Source organism: Amblyomma americanum, chromosome 1 (genome assembly GCF_052857255.1).
Source record: "Amblyomma americanum isolate KBUSLIRL-KWMA chromosome 1, ASM5285725v1, whole genome shotgun sequence".
Taxonomy (NCBI): domain Eukaryota; kingdom Metazoa; phylum Arthropoda; class Arachnida; order Ixodida; family Ixodidae; genus Amblyomma; species Amblyomma americanum.
The window spans coordinates 435,938,859-435,962,943 of record NC_135497.1 but is presented as its reverse complement, the minus strand read 5'-3'; the positions used below and the strand labels follow the sequence as shown (position 1 = coordinate 435,962,943).

General features: G+C 43.0%; 1 protein-coding gene across 3 annotated transcripts; it reads right to left on the bottom strand.

Annotated features, from left to right (window-relative positions):
* Positions 1 to 7,027: 7,027 nt before the first annotated feature.
* LOC144115899 (uncharacterized) lies at positions 7,028 to 23,413 on the bottom strand. Of its 3 annotated transcripts, XR_013311602.1 has the most exons (6): positions 23,053 to 23,413; positions 18,735 to 18,802; positions 15,821 to 15,980; positions 13,023 to 13,179; positions 11,590 to 11,744; positions 7,028 to 7,215 (listed from the first exon to the last, which is right to left on the bottom strand). XR_013311602.1 is itself a non-coding variant. In XM_077650529.1 (5 exons), the coding sequence occupies exons 1-4, from the start codon at positions 23,154 to 23,156 to the stop codon at positions 13,047 to 13,049; spliced, it is 465 nt and encodes a 154-aa protein (XP_077506655.1). In that variant the 5' UTR covers positions 23,157 to 23,413; the 3' UTR covers positions 7,028 to 7,215; positions 13,023 to 13,046. The 3 variants fall into 3 exon arrangements, 2 of the variants coding, with proteins under 2 accessions (XP_077506655.1, XP_077506657.1); XM_077650529.1 differs by lacking the exon at positions 11,590 to 11,744; XM_077650531.1 differs by lacking the exon at positions 11,590 to 11,744 and having other exon boundaries at positions 7,028 to 7,210.
* Positions 23,414 to 24,085: the final 672 nt, after the last annotated feature.

The window sequence follows — 24,085 nt, the reverse complement described above, 5'->3', positions numbered from 1 at the left end:
TTCCAAGTTGGAGAAACTCCTTGTTGGAGAAACTCTAAGTTGAAGGAACTCCATGTTGCAAAACAACTTGTGCAGAGAGTGCATGTTTGAGAGACTCCATGTTGGAGAAATTATCTGTTTGTGAGACTTCATGCTAGAGAAACTGAAAGTTGAAGAAAATTCCTGTTGGAGAAGCTGCGGGTGAAACTCCATGTTAAAGAAACAACCTGTTGGAGAAATTTTTTGCTGGAGAAATGCCGTGTTGGAGAAACTTCGTTTTGGAGAAAATTCTTGTTGGAGAAACTCCGTTTTGGAGAAATTCGCTGTTGGTGAAACTCGATGTTGCAGAAACTCTATGTTGCAGAAATTCCATGTTGGAGATACTCCATATTGGAGAAACTTCATGTTGCAGAAGCTCCATGTTGGAGAAACTGCCTTTTGGAGAAACTCTAAGTTGCAGAAACGCTATGTTGTAGAAACTCCCTCTTGGAGAAATACCATTTTGGAGAAATTCCTGTTGTCAAAACTTCATGTTTGAGAAACCTGTTGCAGACACTACCTGTTGGCGAAACTCCATTTTAAAGAAACCTTTTGCAGATACTCCCTGTTGAAGAAACTGCATGTTTCAGAAACTTCATTTTTGAGAAACTCTGTTGAAGAAAATCTATGTTGCAGAAACTCCATGTTTGAGAAACTTCGTTGGAGAAACTCACTGTTCAGAAACTTCATGTTTGAGAAACTTTATCCTGGAGAAATTACCTGTTGGTTAAACTCCATCTTGGAGAAACTCTATGTTGCAGAATCTCAATGCTGCATAAACTCCATGTTGGAGAATATCTCTTTTGGAGAACCTCTAGATAGGAGAAACTCCGTGCTAGAGAAAGAAAATGTTGGAGAAACTCCATGCTGGAGAAACTTCCTTTTGGCGAAGCTCCATGTTGGAGAAACCTGTTGGAGATACTCCTTTTTGGAGAAACTTAATGTTATTGAAACTCCATATTGGAGAAACTGTTGCAGACACTTCTCGTGGCAGAATCTTTATTTTAAAGAAAATTCCTGCTGGAAAAACCGCATGTTGGAGAAACTTCCTTTTGGAAGAACTCTATGTTGTAGAAACTTCCCTTTGCAGAAACTTCATGCTGGAGAAAGTCCATGTTGGAGAAACTCCCTGTTGGCAAGGATCCATGTTAGAGAAACCTGTTGGAGATACTTGCTGTTGGATTACTTCCTGTTGGAGAAACTCCATGCTGGACAAACGGCATGTTGGAGAAACACCCTGTTGGAGAAACTGTTGGAGAAACTTCTTTTTTGGGAAAATTCATGTTGGAGAAACTCAGTGTTGGAGAAACTCCATATTGGAGAAACTGTATGTTGCAGAAACTGCCTGTTGGAGAATCTTCTTGTTGGAGAAACTCCATGTTCCAGAAACAACTAGTGGAGAAACTATATGTTTGATAAACTCTTGTTTGGAGAAATTACCTGTTGGATAAACTTCATGTTAAAGAAACTTCATGTTGCAGAAACTCCATGTTGAAGAAACTGCCCGTTGGGGAAAGTTCAGGTTGTAGAAACTCCCTGTTGGAGAAACTTCATTCTGGAGAAAGTCCATGTTGGAGAAACTCCATGTTGGATAAATTCCCTGTTGGCGAAGCTTCATGTTAGGAAAACCTATAGGAGACAATCCCTGTTGGAGACACTTCATGTTGTAGAAACTCCATTTTAGAAGAAACTTGCAGAAACTTTGTTGCAGAAGCTCAATTTTGAAGAAACTCTCTGTTTGAGAGTGTTGGAGAAACTTCCGTTTGGAGAAAATGAATGTTGGAGAAACTCCGTTTTCAGAAACTCCCTGTTCCAGAAACTCTCTGTTGCAGAAACTTCATGTTGCAGAAACTCCTGGTTGGAGAAACTCCAAGTTGGAGAAACTTCTTGTTGGAGAAACTCTAAGTTGAAGGAACTCCTTGTTGCAAAAACAACTTGTGGAGAAAGTGCATGTTTGAGAGACTCCATGTTGGAGAAATTATCTGTTTGAGAAAATTCATGCTAGAGAAACTGAATGTTGAAGAAAATTCCAGTTGGAGAAGCTGTGGGAGAAACTCCATGTTGGAGAAACAACCTGTTGGAGAAATTTCTTGCTGGAGAAATGCCGTGTTGGAGAAACTTTGTTTTGGAGAAAATTCATGTTGGAGGAACTCCGTTTTGAAGAAATTCGCTGTTGGTGAAACTCGATGTTGCAGAAACTCTATGTTGCAGAAATTTCATGTTGGAGATACTCCATATTGAAGAAATTTCATTTTGCAGAAACTCCATGTTGGAGAAACTGCCTTTTGAAGCAACTCCAAGTTGCAGAAACGCTATGTTGTAGAAACTCCCTCTTGGAGAAATTCCATTTTGGAGAAATTCCTGTTGTCAAAACTTCATGTTAGAGAAACTTGTTGCAGATACACCCTGTTGGCGAAACTCCATTTTAAAGAAACCTGTTGCAGATACTCCCTGTTGAAGAAACTGCACGTTTCAGAAACTTCATTTTTGAGAAACTCTTGCAGAAAAGCTATGTTGCAGAAACTCCATGTTTGAGAAACTTCGTTGGAGAAACTCGCTGTTCAGAAACTTCATGTTTGAGAAACTTTATACTGGAGAAATTACCTGTTGGATAAACTCCATCTTGGAGAAACTCTAAGTTGCAGAATCTTAATGCTGTATAAACTCCATGTTGGAGAATATCTCTTTTTTTGAAACTCTAGATTGGAGAAACTCCGTGCTAGAGAAAGAAAATGTTGGAGAAACTCCATGTTGGAGAAACTCCCTTTTGGCGAAGCTCCATGTTAGAGAAACCTGTTGGAGATACTCCTTGTTGGAGAAACTTAATGTTATAGAAACTCCATGTTGGAGAAACTGTTTGCAGACACGTGTGGCCGAATCTTTATTTTAAAGAAAATTCCTGCTGGAAAAACTGCATGTTGGAGAAACTTCCTGTTGGAAAAACTATGTTGTAGAAACTTCCTTTTGCAGAAACTCTATGCTGGAGAAAGTCCATGTTGGAGAAACTCCCTTTTGGCACGGCTCCATGTTAGAGAAACCTGTTGGAGATACTCGCTGTTGGAATACTCCCTGTTGGAGAAACTCCATGCTGGACAAACTCCATGTTTGAGAAACACCCTGTTGGAGAAACTTCCTTTTGGGGAAAATTCATGTTGGAGAAACTCAGTGTTGGAGAAACTCCATGTTGGAGAAACTGCATGTTGCAGAAACTGCCCGTTGGAGAATCTTCTTGTTGGAGAAACTCCATGTTCCAGAAACAACTTGTGGAGAAACTGCATGTTTGATAAACTCTATTTTGGAGAAATTACCTGTCGGATAAACTTCATGTTAAAGAAACTTCATGTTGCAGAAACTCCATGTTGAATAAACTGCCCGTTGGGGAAAGTTCATGTATAAACTCCCTTTTGAAGAAACTTCATTCTGGAGAAAGTCCATGTTGGAGAAACTCCATGTTGGAGAAATTGCCTGTTGCGAAGCTTCATGTTAGAAAAACCTGTGGGAGACAATCTCTGTTGGAGACACTTCATGTTGTAGAATCTCCATTTTAGAATAAACATGCAGAAACTTTGTTGCAGAAGCTCAATTTTGAAGAAACTCTCTGTTTGAGAGTGTTGGAGAAACTTCCGTTTGGGGAAAATGAATGTTGGAGAAACTCTATTTTCAGAAACTCCATGTTGCAGAAACTCTAGGTTGCAGAAATTCCATGTTGGAGAAACTCCATATTGGAGAAACTCCATGCTGCTGAAACTCTATGTTGGAGAAACTCCCTTTTGGAGAAATTTTATGTTGGAGGAACTGCATGCTGGACAAATACCATGTTGGAGAAACTCCCTGTTGGCGAACCTTCATGTTGGAGAAAGTCCATTTTGAAGAAACTCTGCTGCAGAAACTCTATGTTGCAGAAACTTCATGTTGGAGGAACTCCCTGTTGGAGAAATTCCCTGTTCATAAACTCTGTTTGAGAAACTCTATGCTGGAGAAATTACCTGTTGGAAAAACTCATTCTTGGAGAAACTCTATGTTGCAGAAACTAAACGTTGCCGAAACTCCATGTTGTAGAATCTCTCTATTGGATAAATTCGAGGTTGGAGAAAATCCGTGCTAGAGAAAGTAAATGTTGGAGAAAAGCCATGTTGGAGAAACTCCATGTTGGCGAAGCTCCATGTTAGAGAAACCTGTTTTAGATACCCCTTTTTGGAGAAACTATGTTATAGAAACTCTATGTTGGAGAAACTGTTGCAGACACTCCTTGTTGAAGAAGCTCTATTTTAAAGAAACTCCCTGCTGGATAAATTGCATGTTGGAGAAACTCTATGCTGGAGAAAGTCCATGTTGGAGGAGCTCTATGTTAGAGAAACTCCCTGTTGACAAAGCTATATGTTAGAGAAACATGTGGGAGATACTCCTTGTTGGAAGACTCCGTGTTGGAGAAGCTTCATGCTGGAGAAACTCCATGTTGGAGAAACGCCGTGTTAGAGAGACTCTTTTGGAGAAACTTCCTTTTGGAGAAAATTCATGTTGTAGAAACTTCATGTTGGATAAACTGCCGTTTGAAGAAACTCTATGTTGCAGAAAATCTATGTTGGAGAAACTGCCTGTCGGAGAATCTGCATGTTGGAGAGACTCCATGTTGCAGAAAAACTTGTCTAGAAACTTCATGTTTGAGAAACTCCAATTTGGAGAAATGACCTGTTGGATAAATTCCATGTTGGAGAAACTTCATGTTGGATAAACTCCCTGTTGGAGAAACTCCGTAGGAGAAACTACCTCTTGGAGAAACTCCCTGTTGGATAAACTTCCTGTGGAGAGAGTCCATGTTTGAGAACCTCTATGCTGGACAAAATTACCTTTTGGATGAACTTTATGTTGGGGAACCTCCATGTTGCTGAAGCTCCCTGTGGACAAACTATCTTAGAAACACTCCGTGTTGGATAAACTCAATCTTGGGGAAACTCCATGTTGCATAAAATTCATGTTGGAAAAGCTCTATGTTGGTGAAACTCCATGTTGCAGAAACTCCCTGTTGGAGAAATTTCATGTTGGAAAATCTCTGTGCTGGAGGATGTAACTGTTGGAGAATGTCCATGTTGGAGAAACTCTCTTTGCGAATCTGCATGTTAGAGAAACCTGTTGGAGATACTCCCTGTTGGAGAAACTTCATGTGAGAGATATCCGATGTTGGAGAAAATATATGTTGGTCAAACTCTCTGTAGGAGAAACTCCCTGTTGGAGAAAATCCATGCAAAAAAATTCGTTTTGGAGAAACTGTAGGTTGGAGAAACTGTAGGTTGGAGAAACTCCATGTTCAGGAAACTTCATGTTCGAGAAACTTCATGTTCGAGAAACTACATGTTGGAGAAACACCCTGTTGGAAAAATTCTATGTTGGAGAAACTTGCTCTTGAAATAACTTTATGCTGGAGAAACGGCATATTGGAGCGACTCCAATTCAGAGAAATCTGCTATTGGAGAAACTTCCTATTGAAGAAACTTTCTTGTCGAGAAACTTTCTCTTGGAGGAACTTCATCTTCCAGAAATTCCCTGTTTTTGAAACAAAATGCCAGAAAAACTCCATGTTGGAGAAACTCGATATTGGTGGAAATCGCTAAACTTTATTTTGGAGCAACTCACTGTTGGAAAAAGTCTACGCTGGAGAAACTCCGTATTCGAGAAACTCCGTAAACTCTATCATGAAGAAACTCAATGTTGGAGAAACCCCATGTTCGAAAACTTCAAGTTGGAGAAACTCCCTGTTGGAGAAAGGTCCTGGCATAGACTCTCTATTAGAGAAACTGCATGTTGGAGAAACACCTTGTTGGAGAAACTTCCTGTAGGAGAAACTTCCGTTTTTATAAACTCAATGTTCAAGAAACCTTATAGTACAGAAACTCCTTGTTAGAAAAATCCCTTTTGGATAAGCTCCCTGTTGCGGAATCTCCATGTTGGTAAAACTTTATGTTGGAGAAACATCCTGTTAGAGAAACTCCCTGTTTGGAGTAACTTATTGTTGGAGGTAACTTCCTATTGGAGAAACTTCTTGTTGGAGAAATTCCATCTTGGAGGAACTCCATGTTGGAGAAACCTCAAGTTAGAGAAACTCAATGTTGGAGAAACTCTCTGTTGGACAAACTCTGTTGGAGAAACTTCCTTTAGGAGAAAATTCATGTTGGAGAAACTTCGTTTGGAGAAACTCCATGTTTGAGAAACTCTATGTTGGAGCAAGTCCCTGTTGGACAAAATCCCTATTAGAGAAACTCTCTCCGAGAAACTGCATGGTCGAGAAAGTAAATGTTGGAGAAAGTCCCTGCTGGAGAAACTGTTGGCGAAGCTCCTTGTTAGAGAAACCTGTTGGAGATACTCCCTGTTGGAAAAACTTCCTGATATAGAAATTCTATGTTGGAGAAACTCCATTTTGAAGATAACTCAAGTAGCACAAATGGGGCTCTGAACTGCGGGCCCTTGTGGGCCCGGCACGGGCTGCCCATAGGGGCCCGACGTGGGATATGTGCGGGATTTGCAACTCGGCATCAGGGGGGACCCTCAAGGGTTGCCCAGTTGGCTCACTGCATAGCCCCACAAGGCTCCGCGCTGGATCTCCTTGGGCAGGCCCGTGCCGGGCCTCCGTGGGCTAGCCCGTGCCGGGCCTCTGTGGGCTAGCCCGTGCCGGGCCACCGTGAGCTGGCCCGTGCCGGGCCTTTGTGGGCTGGCCCGTGTCGGGCCTCCGTGGGCTGGCCCGTGTCGGGCCTCCGTGGGCTAGCCCGTACTGGGCACCCGTGGGCAGGCCCGTACTGGGCCCCTGTGGTTTAGCCGTTCTGGTCCCAGTGGGCTTCTTAGGTGATAACTTGCGGGAAGTCAATGAAGGTAACCCATATAAAACTAATAGCTGTATGCCTTTGGGCCCACCAACCGAATTAGACTTATGGCCCACCTTGCCAACCCAGAGAGGCTTTCTTCACTTCATCAGTATTTTTTGTGTACATGTTACTACTGAAATTACAATGCAAGTAAGAATGCTTCTTATTTATTTATTTGTTTTTGCAAGACATTTTGGGCATTCTTGCATACAAAGCCCAATTACTGGGGTGAAGGGTCCGCCCCCATCATCCGAACTTTCCGACCACCATCCCAGTCTCTCGCCCCCAGCACGAAGGCAGCCACTCTGTTGTTGCCTTCCATGGTGGCTGTTGGAATTCTGCGCTGCATAGCAGATGTAAAAGTGAACAAATAACACACACATCAAATTGAGATTCAGTATGGTGGATAAAAATCACTTTCCAAAGTATTATAGTCACATTTTTCAGGAAATGCTTCACAGCCGTATGCAATGCTACAATGTGCAATGCTTGAAATATCAGCAAATTTCGTTTACTGTTAATATCCGTAACCATAATAAACATAAATATCCAAAATAAGAATAACCGAAAGGTGCATGAGCCAATAAAGGAATATAGACACCTAAATTTATTGCGTGCTTTCTTCTGTCAAATGATGCGTTAGATAATAAAATACATGGATTACCAGGTAGTACTTGCCTACAACCCCGCTAAATAATTTATAATCGAATTTCTTCTCTCATGCTGTTTTGGTTTCATCGACCGAACGCCGACTGTCGTCAAGTTGATGTTTTGGTCATATGATGCAACTAGAAAAACTAATACAATCACTGATATGTAGCTTTAATTGACTACGACATTTAATCCAGCCTCTTCCAAGACCTGGAATGACAAAAAATGACCTGTCGGCATTAATGTAACCGATTTTTTATGCCTCATGTGAATTAAACACCAACTACATGTCACAGTCATCGTTTGACTGATGAAACCGAAACAGCGTCAAGAAGAAATTAAATATCAGAAAAACTGCACATTGCGCTAGTTGGTGTTGATCCATACTGGTGGTTCAAAAGCGCAAACCCACACGGACCATGTAAGAGACGAGACACACAAACCACCGCTGAACTTACAACAGATTTATTATTACGAAGAAGCACGTCATATATACACACACGAAAAAACAGCGCACATGCACAGTGTCAGCAAGACTCCTAGAGCTAGTACAAGGAAAAAACTGCTTTAAAAGCATGTGAATATCTGTAGAACCACTACCCACTAAGTAGCATATTGATTTCTCGAAGCGATAATGTAAGAGATGGCATACTTAGCACCCATTACTTTTTTTGATAATATAAAACGCCTCAGCTACTTCTCTAGTGCGCTGGTCAGAATGAGCGAACAAGACGTCAGTATCGTCAAAAAAATGGCGTACATTTGCACGTGAAACAATGCTTAGCTAGGTTAGTTTCTTTTCTAAAGAATTAGCGTGCTCCATGAGCCGCACGTTAACGCAGCGGCCAATTCGACCTATGTAGGTAAGGTCACAGGACTGAGGGATTTGATACGCTACGCCAGTCTTCTCTTCTACACCATCTATTTTCATGATTTATGTTGCAAGCATTTCTTCTGCACCCTTGATGCTTTCTTTGAACTGCCGCCCCCACTCTCTAGCTTGTTAGGTGCAGGGAACAGAACCTTTGCCCCATGCTTGCTTCCGACTCTTTTTAATCCGGTGCGATAGCGTGTGGACATATGGCATAACCCACTACCTTTCTTCTCCCTTCTTCCGAACCCTTTTCCAACCCCGAGGTACTTGCAGACGATTTCAGCTCATGGAGGACTGTCTGCACTTGAAACGAGAACTGAGTCCCAGAAACCAGCTTACCTACATCTGTCTATTTGGGCTAAGAGACTAAGCATCATTTTGTGATAAGATTTCTTTACTGCCATGCCTAAGCATCCCGTAACGATGCCACTTTTTGCAAGCTTTGAATGAAAAGACCTGTAATTCAAAAGGGACTTTTCACTTCTAGGGGAATACTGCCAACAGACATGGTTGGGTTCGAAAGAGAATTTTAATTAAGGAACTGCAAGACTTTCTTGAGGGACTTCATGTGTGAACCTCAGCTCCGACTAATTACGTGCAAAACTATGAACATTTGACACAAATTCTGGATTCACGGACCTAGCCAGCACCAGGTAATCATACACATAACAGAAAATGCATATGCAATAACCGGCTAGATCAGTCTCAACTTTCATATCAACCCTGCTTAGATAAATGTAACTGAGAATGGGAGCTACCTTGGCACCAATGCACACACCAGATTTTTGCATATAAAGACAACCATCCCACTCAACAAACGTGTTACTCAGGTAGTAAGATAACAGTTAAAGAAAGAATCCTGTTGTGATTCCACACACATTTTGGAACACGCATTCATCGCTCTCATTCGTAATCAATGCTGAACATACTGGATTAGTTCAAAGTGTGGAAGAGAATAAAACAAATCAACCACATCTATGCTAAAACCATCACATAGTGCCCGCCTCTCATTTCGGAGGAAATCCGCTACTGCCTCAAAATTACAGTGGACGGCAGGCAGAATAGTTTGGGTGATGGGGGCAGGGATGGACGTGGGGGGGAAATCGTACTGCGCAAATTACAGTGGACGCCCTATAAACGAAACTCTGTTAAATGAAACTTACTGATAAACAAAATTAAGCAGGGTTTCTTGGTTGGTTTCGTATATCTGCCGCAGTAAAATTCTCGGATAATTGGAACACGACTAACGTGTTACCCTCGGCTAAACGGCACAAAAGTTAAAAATTTGGAATCCTCCCGAGCGTATTTGTGCTCGCATATGTCAGCGGCAGTCTCGCAACCATGAACGACTTCTTCGCAGCCAACGCTATAGCCGGGACAAGCCAATCCAGTAAGTCGCTTGATAATTTTGTTTTTGTTGTTCTGCGTTAGGCCTACATGCGATCGGTGTTGTCGGTGCGTCGACGTAATGGAAAGCGTTAAGAAGCGCCCGCACAAAGCGCTCTCGCTTGAAAAGAAGTTACAAATTCTGCAGGAGCTTGAGCGAAGTTCCCTTTCAAAAACAGAAGTCGCGAAGAAGTTCGACGTCCCGAAGTCGACGCTTTCGCGGATCATGAAAAACAAAGACGTCATTCAAGGAGCTGTCAAGTCTGTGACCTTCGCTTCTAACCGGATGCGTATGAGGACGACACCGTATGAAGAACTTGAAAAGGTTCTTTTTCTGTGGTTTAAGCGTGCGCGGAGTGCCAGTTTTTCCATAAGTGGACCAATTTTGGAGCAAAAGGCGCGGGAGATAGCCCTGCAAATGGGAGTTGAGAATTCCTGCGTCAGCGACGGATGGCTTAGCAGATTTAAAAAGCGCCATGGTCTAGTCTTCAAATCCATTTCAGGAGACAATAATGCAGTGAATAGAGAAGTCTGCGCTGACTGGCAACGCGGACGGCTGCAGGAGATTTTAAACAGCTATGAGCCACGAGACGTATTCAACGTCGACGAGATGGGCCTCTTCTACAAGGAGCTTCCATCGAAGACTCTCGCCTACAGAGGCGAAGCCTGTACAGGTGGGAAGCGCAGCAAAGAGCGCATTACCGTGCTGGTGGGTGCTAATAAGGCAGGCAATGAAAAGTTAAAGATGCTGGTGGTAGCAAAATCGAGACACCCACGTTGCTTCAAGGGCATTTGAAATCTACCTGTGGCCTACACTGCAAATGGGAGAGCGTGGATGACAACAACAATTCTCGAAAATTGGCTGCGGGAGGAGGACGCAAGGTTTACGAGACAGGGATTAAAGAGAGTGGGGAGCAAGCATAGGGTAAAGGTTCTGTACCCTGCACCTAACAAGATAGAAAGAGTGGGGGCGGCAGTTAAAAGAAAGCATGAAGGGCGCAGAAGAAATGCTTGCAATATAAATCATGAAAATAGATATGTTCCCTGTAAGACTGGCGTAGTGTATCAAATCCCTGTTCTGTGTCCTTACCTACATAGGCCAGATTGGCCACTGCGTTAACGTGCGGCTCATGGAGCACGCTTATTATTTAAGAAACTAACCTAGCTAAGCATTGTTTCACGTGAAAATGTACGCCATTTTTTTGACGATACTGATGTCTTGTTCGCTCATTCTGACCAGCGTACTAGAGACGTAGCTGAGGCGTTTCGTATTAATAAAAAAGTAATGGGTGCGTGAGTACGCCATCTGTTACATTATCGCTTCGAGAAGTCAATATGCTACATAGTGGGTAGCGGTTCTGCAGATACATACATGCTTTTAAAGCGGTTTTTACCTTTTACTAGCACTAGGAGTCTTGTTGACATCGCACATGTGCGCTGTTTTTCCGTATGTATATATAGGATGTGCTTCTTCCGAAGAAAAAAATCAGTTGTAAGATCAGTGCTGATTTGTGTGTCTCGTCTCTTGGTCCGTGTGTGTTGGCACTTTTGAACCACCACTATGCAATTAAATATTAATTATTTAGTGGTCGTACATGTATAGAATGTCTAACGCATGGTTTGAAAGAAAAAAACGCACAAGCAAAAATTTGGTACCTATAGTCCTTTATATTTGGATGGCTACTCAGTAATTGATAACGGAAGTGCTGAAAACCACACCAGGCAGATTGAAAGTAGCTTTTTCCTCCAATTAGATGGTGTGTTCACAAAGTGTCTATAACCTTCATAATATTCACATGTACTCACCAAAAATTGCGCTGTACAGCCGTAGGTTCTTAAATGCTTCTTTTTCGCCCCGCCCCTTCATTGAGTACATAAGGGCCACAGGAGTCTTCACTAGTCTTCATAAGTTTTGTAGCCTCATCAGCTGGCTCACTCCCAACGAGTGCTAGCTTTTTGATCTTAAATAGATTATACAGATTATACAAAGTGAACTATGCCATGAAAACCATACATTGAACCATTCATAAAACTCCCTCTTTGAGGAACCATGTGCAAGTCAACAAAAAATCAGAAGGATGTAGAACAGGATAATACAGAGGACTCAGAGACCTATGATCACAGTGGTGTGACTCAGCTTAATGATACCAGAATTCTCTGTTGTCTTCTAAATGCCCATCTTTGCATCATCATATGAACTTCCTTTTATGCACGACTCAATGGCATACACTTCCCAAACAATAAGGGGGAAAAAAGTGAAGCCATTACTTTAAGGCCACCTTAAACCATGGCAAAATTGTAGTCTGGAGCTAAATGAGTGATGTAAGAACATAACCGTCGGCTGCCACTATGAACAGCAAGGCTAATGCTTGTGCTAATTTCTTGTAGTAGGCTAGATATTATATAAAGAAAATCCTCTTTCAAATGCACTTGTACAAAATGAAGCTTTCAGGTCTACAAATCCAAATGCAACATGAGGCAATTTCGAAGTCCCAACTTAATCTGAAATGGACTCACCATATGTAGAAGGCTCAAATTAACCTACAGCTGAACAAAACACTATGCATCAAAATTATATTGAAAGGAATCAATACGTTGCCAGTAGTTCATAGGCACAATTGAAGAAATGCCATATACCCAGTCGAAAAAAAACACCAGCCTGTTTCTGGTGTTTACACCAAACTGGCTTTTTTAGACATGGGTTCTGGTGTGACCATGTCTGGTGTCCCGACCAGACCAGGATTTTCAGACACGGGTCCTGATGTGGCGTAGTGTGGTGTGCTTTAGTGCGTTCTGGTCTGGTTTTCTGTGCTGTGACCCGGTTGTCTAATACCGGCTCTGGTGTGGTTTCGTTTGGTGTTTCCTGGTGTGGTCTATGTACCATTCGATTTGGGGTGGTTGGTATACCGTAGAATGTCTTGATTGAGATGCTGTGAGTTTGGAGATACTATCGTGAGAAAAATTAAGAGATCCCAGCGAATGCATGCCAAATGGTGTAAAATAGCAAGCACTCCTGATGCCGAGTCAGGTGCACTAAGATCCAACAATCTCGCTGCGCCGGCCTTGATGGCACGAGCATTTCATCAGATGGCACCTGCACGCAGTTAGGCATAGTATGGCACACACTCGCAGCGTCATAATTTTCCACATGATTGTACACTGGAGCATGCACATAACCACATCATTTCTGTTCTTGCCGAAGAGCAAGCACGTATCGTAAAGAAAGAAAAAACGCTCACATTTGCACAAAAGCGTCCTTAGCTTCATTGGTAGACAAAACTGGCAGTATAGTCAAGATGGAGGCCCCTAGCATCATAGCGTGCATCTTTTCTGGCAAAGTTGAATAGGTTGAATTTCCCTGATAGCAGCTTGACTCCAGCTGTGTAGCCACAATGCCTGAAGAACAGAACAAAACCACGAGTTTGTGTGAAATACACTATAATAATCACGGTGCAAAGACAACGAGCAAATACTGCTATTAAATTTAGCTCAGTAATTCAAACATACAGTACACATTCAATACGACTCGAAATGCCTCTACAGTAAATCAATGCTACTCACATAAAGCAGCCCACTTGCATTAATTTGCTTGAAATCAGTATCTGCATGAGCAAGTATTTCACACTTTCATTCATACAGTACAATGATGAACATGGACAAGGGGGAAGACACCGAAAAACACTTTGAGGTCCCTCCACCTTGCCCCTGTTCATCATCATGCTGTGTGTATGAAAATGTGAATTATTGCGTTGTGTTTTTCTTTTGTATTCATAGCTAACTGCATATATTTACAATACAGTTGGGTACGCCTGCATCATAATCTGAATTCCTGTCATATTTTGGCATTGCAGCTGATATTGAGCATGACAGTCCTTCCAACACAGTCAGGCTTTCTGAGACAATCAACAGCACTCTAGCATCTCCGGTAATTTGATTCAAAACCAGGCTCAGAGATACTAATACTTGGTAGCCTAGAGAAATAAATTGATATGGAAATTCTACTGCTGCAGAAAACAAAAATAAGAGAAATTAAGGAATTACAGCAGTGATTAAAAGATGCGCATAAAGATGGGCACAAAAAGGAGACAAGATGTAGTTCGACTAAAAAAAAATATCTGATGTGAGTATATTTCAGGGTGACAAAATCCATGTATTTAGACTTTATGCGCACAGGGTGCAGAACTGTAAAGCACTGCATGGCTGGCTGCATCTATTTAGAAGACCATTCCTCTTCATTTCTTCCAAAAAAGTGGCAGCAAATCATAAAAAGCCGCCTGCTGAAATTTATTTTCAGCTGAATGCCGCATACAAAATGACAAGGGTGGAATGTTAATGATTCGAAAGGAAATCTTAAACAAGATGCGATGAACTCTGGCACTGGTAAAACCCCAACAGAAGTGCAAAAAAAAGCTGCCAGATTATTTTTCCTGCTGAATGTATTAAAACCAAAGCTGCCTGAGCGCACATGAGTTTTGTTTAGGTATAGCTTGCTATATACATCCTGAGCCTCTGGTGCAGTTGACTGCAGAGTACCTGCAGACACTTGCACACATACAAAACCCACACTAGATTCTGCGTACTGTGCATTGCCCACTATAGTGCCTAGCACGCCCTGTCTTCCAGTGAGATGCAATTCTTTTGGTGCATCCAAGCGTTAGGGTTCCAGTTATAAAAAATGTCCGAGTTGATTATGAGTTAAGTGAATAAGCTTAACAAGTTGACTGGTTCTAAGCAGGCAGATCACTTGCAAGATCCGCTTCTCACAGCAAGGCAGAAAACAATAATGGCTTCAGGACACTGTAGTGCAGGGCTCAAAATTAGTTTAGACCAAGTGGGGTTCGTTAAGCTTCGCTGACATTGTATGGCAGACCGGCGCCTTTTCCAAAGTAGCAATGTTTACTGCCACACATATACGTAACTCACTAGTCGCATGATTCCTCCCAACATGTATGCAACAAAATATTGCAACCGCTTCGAGCCATCTCTACAGGCCCCGCTGGGCAGTCCCTGCTAAGTGTGAAAAAAGTGGCTAAGATATGCTTTGTCATATTCAATGCTACAAACTATTTTTATAAAGCATGCAGCAAAGCTAGCGAAAGAGTGCTCAAGCACACCTATGCTTCAGTAAAAAGTAGCCAAAATCTTTTTACATGCAAGCTGAAGTAGCTGAAGTTAGAACGTGACTTGTAAAACTGTATTCATAACAGCTAGACAAGAGAGCAGAGAAGGTAAGGGCAAACAGGGGTTCATTATGGGCTACATGATGGACTCTAACAGTCACTTCCATCATGCATCTGACAGGACAACAATAGGCCAGCTAGCATTCAATTCAAGCTTATTTTCGTGCAAAATGCTTTCAGTGATGGCTACAAGTTATAACATACAAATTTTCGTTAAGTAGAGGCAACCAGAGGATTCATGGACGATGGCAAATGTGGCGGCACCCACGAATGCCTATACAGAATCAGCATCACTTTGGCCTCAGTAGCTAAAATCCTCAGGGCAAATGACTGCTAAGTACCGTCCATCTTCTGTTTCCATGGCATGAGAAGTACATATTCACTAAACGTTATTCATAATGAGTAATTTCACTGGTTATGCACTGCCGCACTGAACATAGAGCCTAGGCTTTTAAGTTGCTTTTATCCTCACACGAGCTAACTGAACCCATCAATTAACCTCCTGTAAATAAACTTTCACATGAAGACATCTACAAATATTTGATCACGTCTTGTATGTCTGGCATTATCCTTTGTTGGGCGCTTTCATATTATAAACCACTAACAAACCTGAGTCGTAATTCTCACATACACTGATGGAGTTAGTATATGCCCCTGAGATAAATCCAGCTACAGGTAGCAATTACCTCTCAGTGCATCCATTTTTCACACTCCAGCGTACAAAAATGCACGAACGAAGAGGATAGACACCACGGACACCGGACATATTTTTTGTGTGCTGGAATGTCTCATAATTCTTCCCAGAACCGACTATCCCAGCCCTCTATGCTTAGCCTTGTGGAGAACCTTTTCCTTGCCTTCCGCTGTCACCTCCTGAGCACTTGCCACTGGAACTGCATAGTACAACTGCTTCTGTTGACCAGATGGGAATGGCAGTTCTCTTGTGAAATACTGCATCCATTGGGATTCCCTTCACGGTGTCATACATTGCCTTCTCTACCTTGAATTCAGATACACCTAAAGGAAAAAGAACACGCATATAAAAATTCTTTTCCATATTTGCAGCCAGGAATATGATAATAATTGTATTTGTACGCTTCACAGCAACAACAGCAGTATGCTTTAACGCCTGTTGAAACAAGAAAGTAGAAACCATTTCGTTTATTACCAACACAAGACTTGCACCTTGATGTTGATGGTGTCATGCAATAGTGGTGAGTTCTGATAGGAGTGTGAAGTACAAAAGGCAACTGCTTGCTTCGAATTTTAGAACATGCAACTTTAACTGCACAATTATTGAAAAGAAATTGACTTCATCCTTGAAAATCGCAGATTAGTATGTGTGGTAGCAAATACTGAAAATAAATATAGTAGGAGCACTGCCAGTGTTTAAATCAACACGCAGTGACTGGTTTGGTTTATATGGGTTTAACGTCCCAAAGCGACTCAGGCTATGAGAGACACCGTAATGAAGGGCTCCAGAAGTATCGACCACCTGGGGTTCTTTAGAGTGCTCTGACACCGCACAGTACACGGGCCTCAAGAATTTCGCCTTCGTCGAAATTTGACCGCCGCGGCCGAGATTGAATTCGCGTCTTTCGGGCCAGCAGCCGAGTGCCATAACCACTCAGCCACCGCGGCGGCTACGCAGTGACTGCTAAGAGCAATTTTCTAATTGCAGTTCTTGCCCATGCCCTTGTCAAGCAAGGCACTAATGCCGGTTGACCTGCAGTATTTCTAATGTATCCTCAACATGCTGCCTAGTTAGCAAAGTTCTTGTAGTCAAAATTGAACGAAACATTACTTATTTTTTCAGCTAGAAGCGCATAAACTATTGAGTCCAAGGCAAACAACTTAGTGCCTTAGAATAGTGTTCAACGAGGGGCCCACACGCAGACACTTGACTTGCCACTGTTTCCTTATACAAAGTAATAAAGGAGTGCATGGCCTGTGGTGTTCATGCTAAGAAATACAAAATATAAATAGAAACAAAACTGAAGTGCAAAGAAAAATTAGAGACAAGTTCTGTCATTACACCTTCTGTGACACTAGAGAGTACATATTCATAAAGAAGTAGTAAAATAGTCATTTTGAAATTTCGCACTATCATCAAATTGCCATGAGCACAGTCAGTATGCCTTTTCTTCACACAAAACGTTTCAAGCGGCTCCAGTGCACTTCAGTTTCTTTTTAGTACAGTGCCTTTAAAAGACAGAAATTGGTCAAGGGCCACAAAATGGTAATAACTGTGTATCACCATTTTCATATCTATGCTTCTTTACTTTTTAACACAACCTCCAATATGACCCACATGATTTGCTGCAGGAGCAGGATTCCAGTGTGCACCACTCACATTCAATGAAGGACCTGGCTGCCTTTTCCAAGTGGTATACTAATTTTCACAATGAAAGTGCCGTTGAGCGAGTTTGACAGCAAGCAAAAACATGATTTGAACCCAATAGCATAAGGAAATTTTAAAGTGGTCCGTAACATTATGCTTGTAACAAGACAACTTCAGGTGTCAATACTCATCAAAGTTGCCATCAGATCTCAACTTTGGTGTGCTCATAAAGGGAAGGTGGGGTGCTTAGTTATAATGACCAATTGTCACGGCTGGTACATTGTGCTACCTACTTCAATGATGAAGGATGTGACAAACTATCCTCCAAAATCTGACATCTGGCATAAAGGCTGAAAAGCAAAAGAAAATGAAGGACCACTAAGACCTGAACTTATTTCCTACTTGAACAGTTATGCACATCATAAAGAAAGCTGACAAACAGCACGAAGTTATACTGGTATTTTGGTCTCAGATGCTCGCTCATTTGAGCCTCAGTATCCTAACTAAAGCAATAAAAAAGACATGACTGTTGAAGGCATCATAAGCTCCTGTAAAGCTCATCAGCAGTGAGAAAAACAAATTCTAACCTTCATAATAATATAAAAGCCAACCAATGAGGCCACTGTGTCAGTCACCAACTAAGAGACAATGTACAAGCTATACACTGTAAATGCACAAACTCTACATGAGAGCAAAGCATGCCCTGCACTTGTGAAACAAATTTGTGTCAATGTAAGATTCATGGCAACAGTAGGCATCACCATTAATGGCATGTGCTAAAAAGGAAGAGGGCACATTAATGATGTTGTACAATTTAGAATTCAGCCTTTCAGTAAACTATATTTTGTCTAGTACCATGAGCACCGTCAGAGGAGAAGGCAAAAATGAAAGGAAAGCTGCCAGCTGTCATGAGGCCTACCACAAAAACACTGAACAGAAGTGGTGCACAAACAAAAAAGAAGGGATGCACTATGCGATTAGAGAACACCAAATAACACAGGAAAACAGGGCCCAACCAATGAATGAAAAGAGAACAACAAAAAGAAGGTAAGCAGTACTGAACACTGCTACCTCTGCAAAATGAGAACAGTGAAATAGACAACACCTAAAAAATAAGTTTCAAGGACTATAAAAACATAACTTTGGTCATATATTTTTTTAAACGCTGCATTAGACATTAGAATACATGAATCCCCAAATGGTATTTGCCTATCATTAAATAATTTATAATTAAATTTCCTTCTCTGATGTTGTTTAGACTTGATCAGCCAAATGATGGCTGTGATGCCTAGTTGGCCTTTATATCTGCTGAGGCATGGAAAAGGCTACAATATAAATGTTGATATGCAGTTTTAATTCACTACAACGCCTAAAACAGCCTGTTTCAAAAGCTGGAATGACAACAAATGCCATAGTAGCAGTTATATTACCAGTTTTCTTGCTTTTGCCATGACCTGAAAACCAACTACACGTCGCAACCATCGTTCGGTTGATAATACTGAAACAACAAGGAGAAAGACAATTATAAATTATTTACCAGTCATAGAGCAAATATCACGGGGTGGTCCATGTACGGGTGCGGACAGAAGTAAACAGAGCGTGCCGCACAAGAACTGCGTGTCATTGCCGCCTAGCCAAACCAGACGAGAGCTGAAAATCGCCACGCGCATGTGCAGGCCCGCTTCCGGCGCGACCCTCTCAATGCTCCGCTTGCCTCGCATTCGTCCGGCGTCTGTGTCGTGCTGATGATGATCATGATTGGATGGTCGTACTCTTTGTAGCTAGCGAACATTTCGGAAAACAAAGACCGCTGTCTTGATAAGGCAAATTGCGCGGGGACGGCTCTACCATTAAGCCGCTTCGTTTGAGACAGCTGGAGGCGTGTTTGCGCCGCAAACAACCCGCATGTTTCGAACTTTTGCTGCCGCTGGGACTCTGCTGCGTCTTACTCGCAAGCAAACGCGCTCAAACACTCGGCATGCTGCCGCAGTTTTGTGTTAATTTTTTACAGTTATCACTGATGATTCGCCTTGTTCCTACCAGGCGCTGACGCAGCACCAGTGCATGCACCCTGCCTGTCTCCCCCGAAACAAACTGCCCCTATACTGGATCCTGCTCTTATCACCACTGAGACAGTGCGCTGCGTATCGCGCTGTCATGTGCGGAGCAGAGCTCATGGTAATCACTTTGCATGCACCTTTGGATCTTAGGATGACTACAAGCACCCGCTGTCTCACCCACATGAATGCCGCGGCAGCAGTGCGTCACTGTTGCGTGCCCCGCGTGCGAAATTCGGCATATAAGTATCCGTGAAGGCCCACTAATCAGAGTATGAGCCACGACAGAACCCAGCAAGTGATCCAAACTCTTCTGTGCGAGCTGTATTACTTCACAGCTACCGGTTACATATAGACATTGGTCTGTTTGAGAATATAGGTGTGGAAACTCAACAGCTGCATCCAGCACATTTGGAAACAGTCACTATCCTTGAGACGCTGGATCGCGCTGCAAAAAGCGCCAAGAGCGGCGGTTTTATCTCCTTTTAAGCTGACCTCCTAGGCGAGGTTCCAATGCAAGAGCACTGTGGTGCAGTACAGACACACAGGGCACATGCTTTGCCGCTCCGTCGGTTCCTCGTAGGAGCAAGCCGAAAATGAACGGTAACTGTGTAAATTATTCCGAAACTGCGGTGGTGGATCGAGTGCTATTGAGTTTATTTGGTCTATAGCGAGATGAAAATGAATCCCAGAAGCAACTTAAGTTCGAAGGACGCGCGCTATTTGCAATGGAAACGCGCCACAGCTGTCACAGATGAAACGACATAATGATAGCGTCGCCCCCGCGGGATTTTTGGCATCAAGGCAGCGGTCTGTGCGCTCCGAAATGCCCGCTCGCTACTAAGGGTGCAACCATCCGATCATAACCATCATCAGCGTGACCCTGACTACGGCCGAATGCGAGGCGAGCGGAGCAATGAGAGGGTTGCGCTGGTAGGGGGCCTGCATATGCGTATCGCGATTTTGAGCTTACGCGTGGTTTTGCTAGGCGGCGCTGAAAAGCAGTTCTTTCTTGTGCGGCGCGCTTCGTTTACTTCTGTCCGCGCCTGCACAATAATGTCTAAGGCATTTGAAAAAAGACGCAAGCAAACATCTGGTGTCCATAGTATATGCAGTTTCTTTCAAGCTTTGTTGAACTATGATATCAGGTAGCATGCCGAAAGGCTGAGTCAAACAGGTCACTACAAGCTCCTAATTTCCTGTAAGTGTAGCAGAGCAGGTATATTCACTCAACTTGCACAGTGTCATCACCAAGCAAGTGAAATGGCAAAAAAAATCAGAACTGACCAAGATAATCACAGAGGTAACAATTTATGGTGAACATTCACCTTTTTCCATTTAGCACTTTTAGCTTTTTTGTGCACAGGCTATAATTCAACAGACCTTGAAGTAGTTTGCAGTAGACGGTGCTTATTTTCCACTCAGATCTAGAGGCAGTAAAAATATTGCAACTACAGTGAAAAGTTCATTTAACAGTACCTCTTGCTGGACTAGTTGGCGTAACATTGTGTAACAAAAGTAAAAACAGCGCTAATTTTTACATAAACAACACGGGCGCTGTCCTGTCTGTTCTTTCTGGGTGGTTTGTGTAAAAATTACCGCTGTTTTTACTTTCGTATTACAGTGAAAGGCCACAGAAGTGAAGCTGTCAAGCTTCAAGTCCAAATAATGTTTCTCATCTTTGAGGTGCATTCATAGCTGCACTATATAACACCATTGATATTCTTTTCATGAAGTGAAATAAGACGTATTTGCTGGACCAGTCTCTGAGGAGTGCCATGTGACACCGGCATTACTGCAGAAGCTTGACATGGTTATCCTTCTACTATGATTTTCTATGAGGAGTGCCATGGGAGATGGATACTAGAGGAAAAAAGAATAAAAGCATTGTTCTCATGCTGTAATATCACCTTAGAATGCTGCCCTGTAGCCCATTACTTCATATTGGCATTTTTTAAAGCCTGGCTGCATTGAAGGGGGTCTCTAGTGACTCGAGAACGGGTGGGGAGAGAACTAGAGAGGGAGAGAGAGAAAGCGGCTGAGCTGAGGCTATGCCATTGTGCTCGTTGTTGCTGTGTAGCCTTAGAGCTGAGCGGCCAGCTCTGGACTCAATCGTGGTATGAGGGTGCGGGTTTCCCTTTTTCTTCCACCCTGTATGTTGTGCTGTCAACGTTGCATTTTTTGCGTCTTGGCTATAAGAAAACGTGTTAATGATTCTTGCTAAAAATCACCACGAAATCTTAGAAATGACAGGAGAAATGTTCCAACCACCACTAACAAGAAAAAGAAAATTGGTTGCTTGCTTCGGATTCATACGCTCCTTACATTCTAGTACAGGGAGTCTCAGATTCCTCGCTAGTTTTGTAAGGGTTCCGAGGCCAGCCGAGACCCCCTGTATATAAGCACTGCTTCTTTCTGAGCATGAAACTGGCACTATCTGATGATGACCTATTGAGAAGAGACACACAAGTTATTTTGAATAGGGGAATGCCAATGCATGCCATCAACGCTCTGGTCCAAAGTAGACATTGCAACACACTGATCTCAATGCAGAGGTGAAAAAAAAACATATCTGAGAAAACTCGACACCTACTTGTGCTCTGCAATGTATGCTGAACAGGCAAAGACAAGAATCGCCCCAAAGCTCTTTTCAGACCTCTTTACTACTGAAGAGAACGCACTTCACCTGGATAACATAATTTCCAGCTGTGTTTTTGCACCCACAATGCCTGGCACTTCCTGATAATTATTTGTATTGTTGGCATTTCACACAACCACAAGAAAATGTTTAAACAGCCAAACTTCAAATACATAACGCCACTTGCTCACACTAGTTTTTATGATCAACTCTGTACTACTTAGGTTATTCCAAACAACTTAATTTGAAAGGGTTACAAAGCGCTCTTTTTCTATGGCTACTTCTTCGTCATCATTTAGCAATGACTTTTATTCACGGCCGCCAGCAACTAAAAGAACATAACAGCTGCAGGCAACGGTACCAATGTTACAAAAGTGATCGAGCAGGCGGTATCGCAGTGACGCGTCGCTTCAATTAACTCAGTCGCTTGCATGCCTTGACGCGTCACACCCCTCCCACTCTGAGCTTGACAGCTGGTGTAATCGGCTCGTAGAGGTGTGTTCTAACCTTAAGACGCCACATCAGATTACTATAAAGACGCACATACGCGTAGCGAATAACAGAACGCTAAACAGACCGAGCGGCGCACGCTATCGGCAGTTCGCAACGGGCCGATACTGGCGTCAAAAACACGCGTGCAGGCAGCGCACGATCACGCCCCACGTCGAATAAGGAACAGGAAGTCGGGCAACCACCTTAACGAAAGCCCAAAACAGTCACGCGCCTCGCTGGGCGGTATACAATTGCCACATTTACATTTAGGACTCCTACGCGCGCCTGCCATTCAGCAAACGCATCTATGCATACACCTCGGCGCTCGCGTCGCAACGCATACACTGTGAACACTGACGGACCAGCAGTTTGATGATTCGATGTGGAATGCACTTTGCTGCCGCGGAAACAACCAAAGACTCACGCGCAATGCCGAAGGGAAACGAACAGGACAGAGCTGACAGAGCCTCGTCCCTTCCGCTCCTTCTCGCCTTTGCGCTCGCTCGTTTATTTTCGCGGTCGAAAATTGCACGCACTCTTGCGCTACACTATGGGTCTCACCTGGAAACGAAGACTCTACGCATTCCAGTAACCGCTTTCTTCTCTTGCTTTGCGGCTGCTACGGTTGAAGTCGATCGTGTTGTGGAAACGAAGACTCGACGCATTCCAGTAACCGCTTTCTTCTCTTGCTTCGCGGTTGCTACGGTTGAAGCCGAACGTGTTGTCAATATGAAACGGCTCCATGCTTCTCGGCGTGGTCACTTTTCACAAAGTACGCGAACGGCTGCATTGCTGACACGCGGCGCAAGCTACTATAAGCAAAAAACCCAAACGGAAGTTTGAAGGAATGATTTCGAAATCAGACACAAACAGCACACGAACAGCAGCAGCACGGAGTACGGCACGGCGCGGCGTAAGGCCTAGCCGGATATCACTCCGGAATGCACCGAGGGAGAGGAGGGGAAGAGGGTGTGCTGCGTCCTGCCACGTGACCTGGCAGCAGCGCGCTGGATTTGAACGGCGTTGGGAAGCACGCTAGGCGCTGGCGCGTGGCTGTTAGCGTGGCTATTAGCGTCATGGTAAATATATACTGCAAACTGTTACAAAATTGCAGCTAGACTAAGGCGCTCCGCGCATCCGTGCATCATTGCCGTGCAGTTTTCATGTCAAAAGCAGGCGACAATGTTTCAGCTCCTTGCAGAACAACTTTACAAATTGTTTTCTTAGCTTTTCTCTTTTCTTTCTGGTCTTTTGCCGACCGGATTAACGAGCTTTCACTGCACATTTTTTAGCACAGCACTAAGTTTCTCGTAAACCACATTTCGCCTTATGCTACAAAGATATGATGTGCAGAACAAGTCTGCTTTACTCAACTTCAAAAAAAAGGTTAATCTCAAAGGTGCTATTGTAGATTTCAACAAAATGTGTATTACTGCAAAATCTCATTAAATCGACCACCAAGGGGCCATAAAAAGTTCAAATTATCAAATGACCTCCAACAAAACTGACAAGAACCATTTGTACCAGAGTATAGATCGGAAGAGGGCACCGCCTCACTTATTGCTGGCAGCCGGAATTCGTCTACCTATATGCT

What these genes read in the sequence shown, in the direction of transcription:
- LOC144115899 (XM_077650529.1), bottom strand. Translation starts at nt 23,156, where the DNA reads ATGCGTCGAGTCTTCGTTTCCACAACACGATCGACTTCAACCGTAGCA. An exon ending in TGGCAAAAGCAAGAAAACTG is followed by an intron (nt 15,981 to 18,734) that starts GTAATATAACTG and finishes TTTTTCCTTTAG; the next exon opens with GTGTATCTGAATTCAAGGTA. An exon ending in TCAGGAGGTGACAGCGGAAG is followed by an intron (nt 13,180 to 15,820) that starts GCAAGGAAAAGG and finishes TCTGTTCTTCAG; the next exon opens with GCATTGTGGCTACACAGCTG.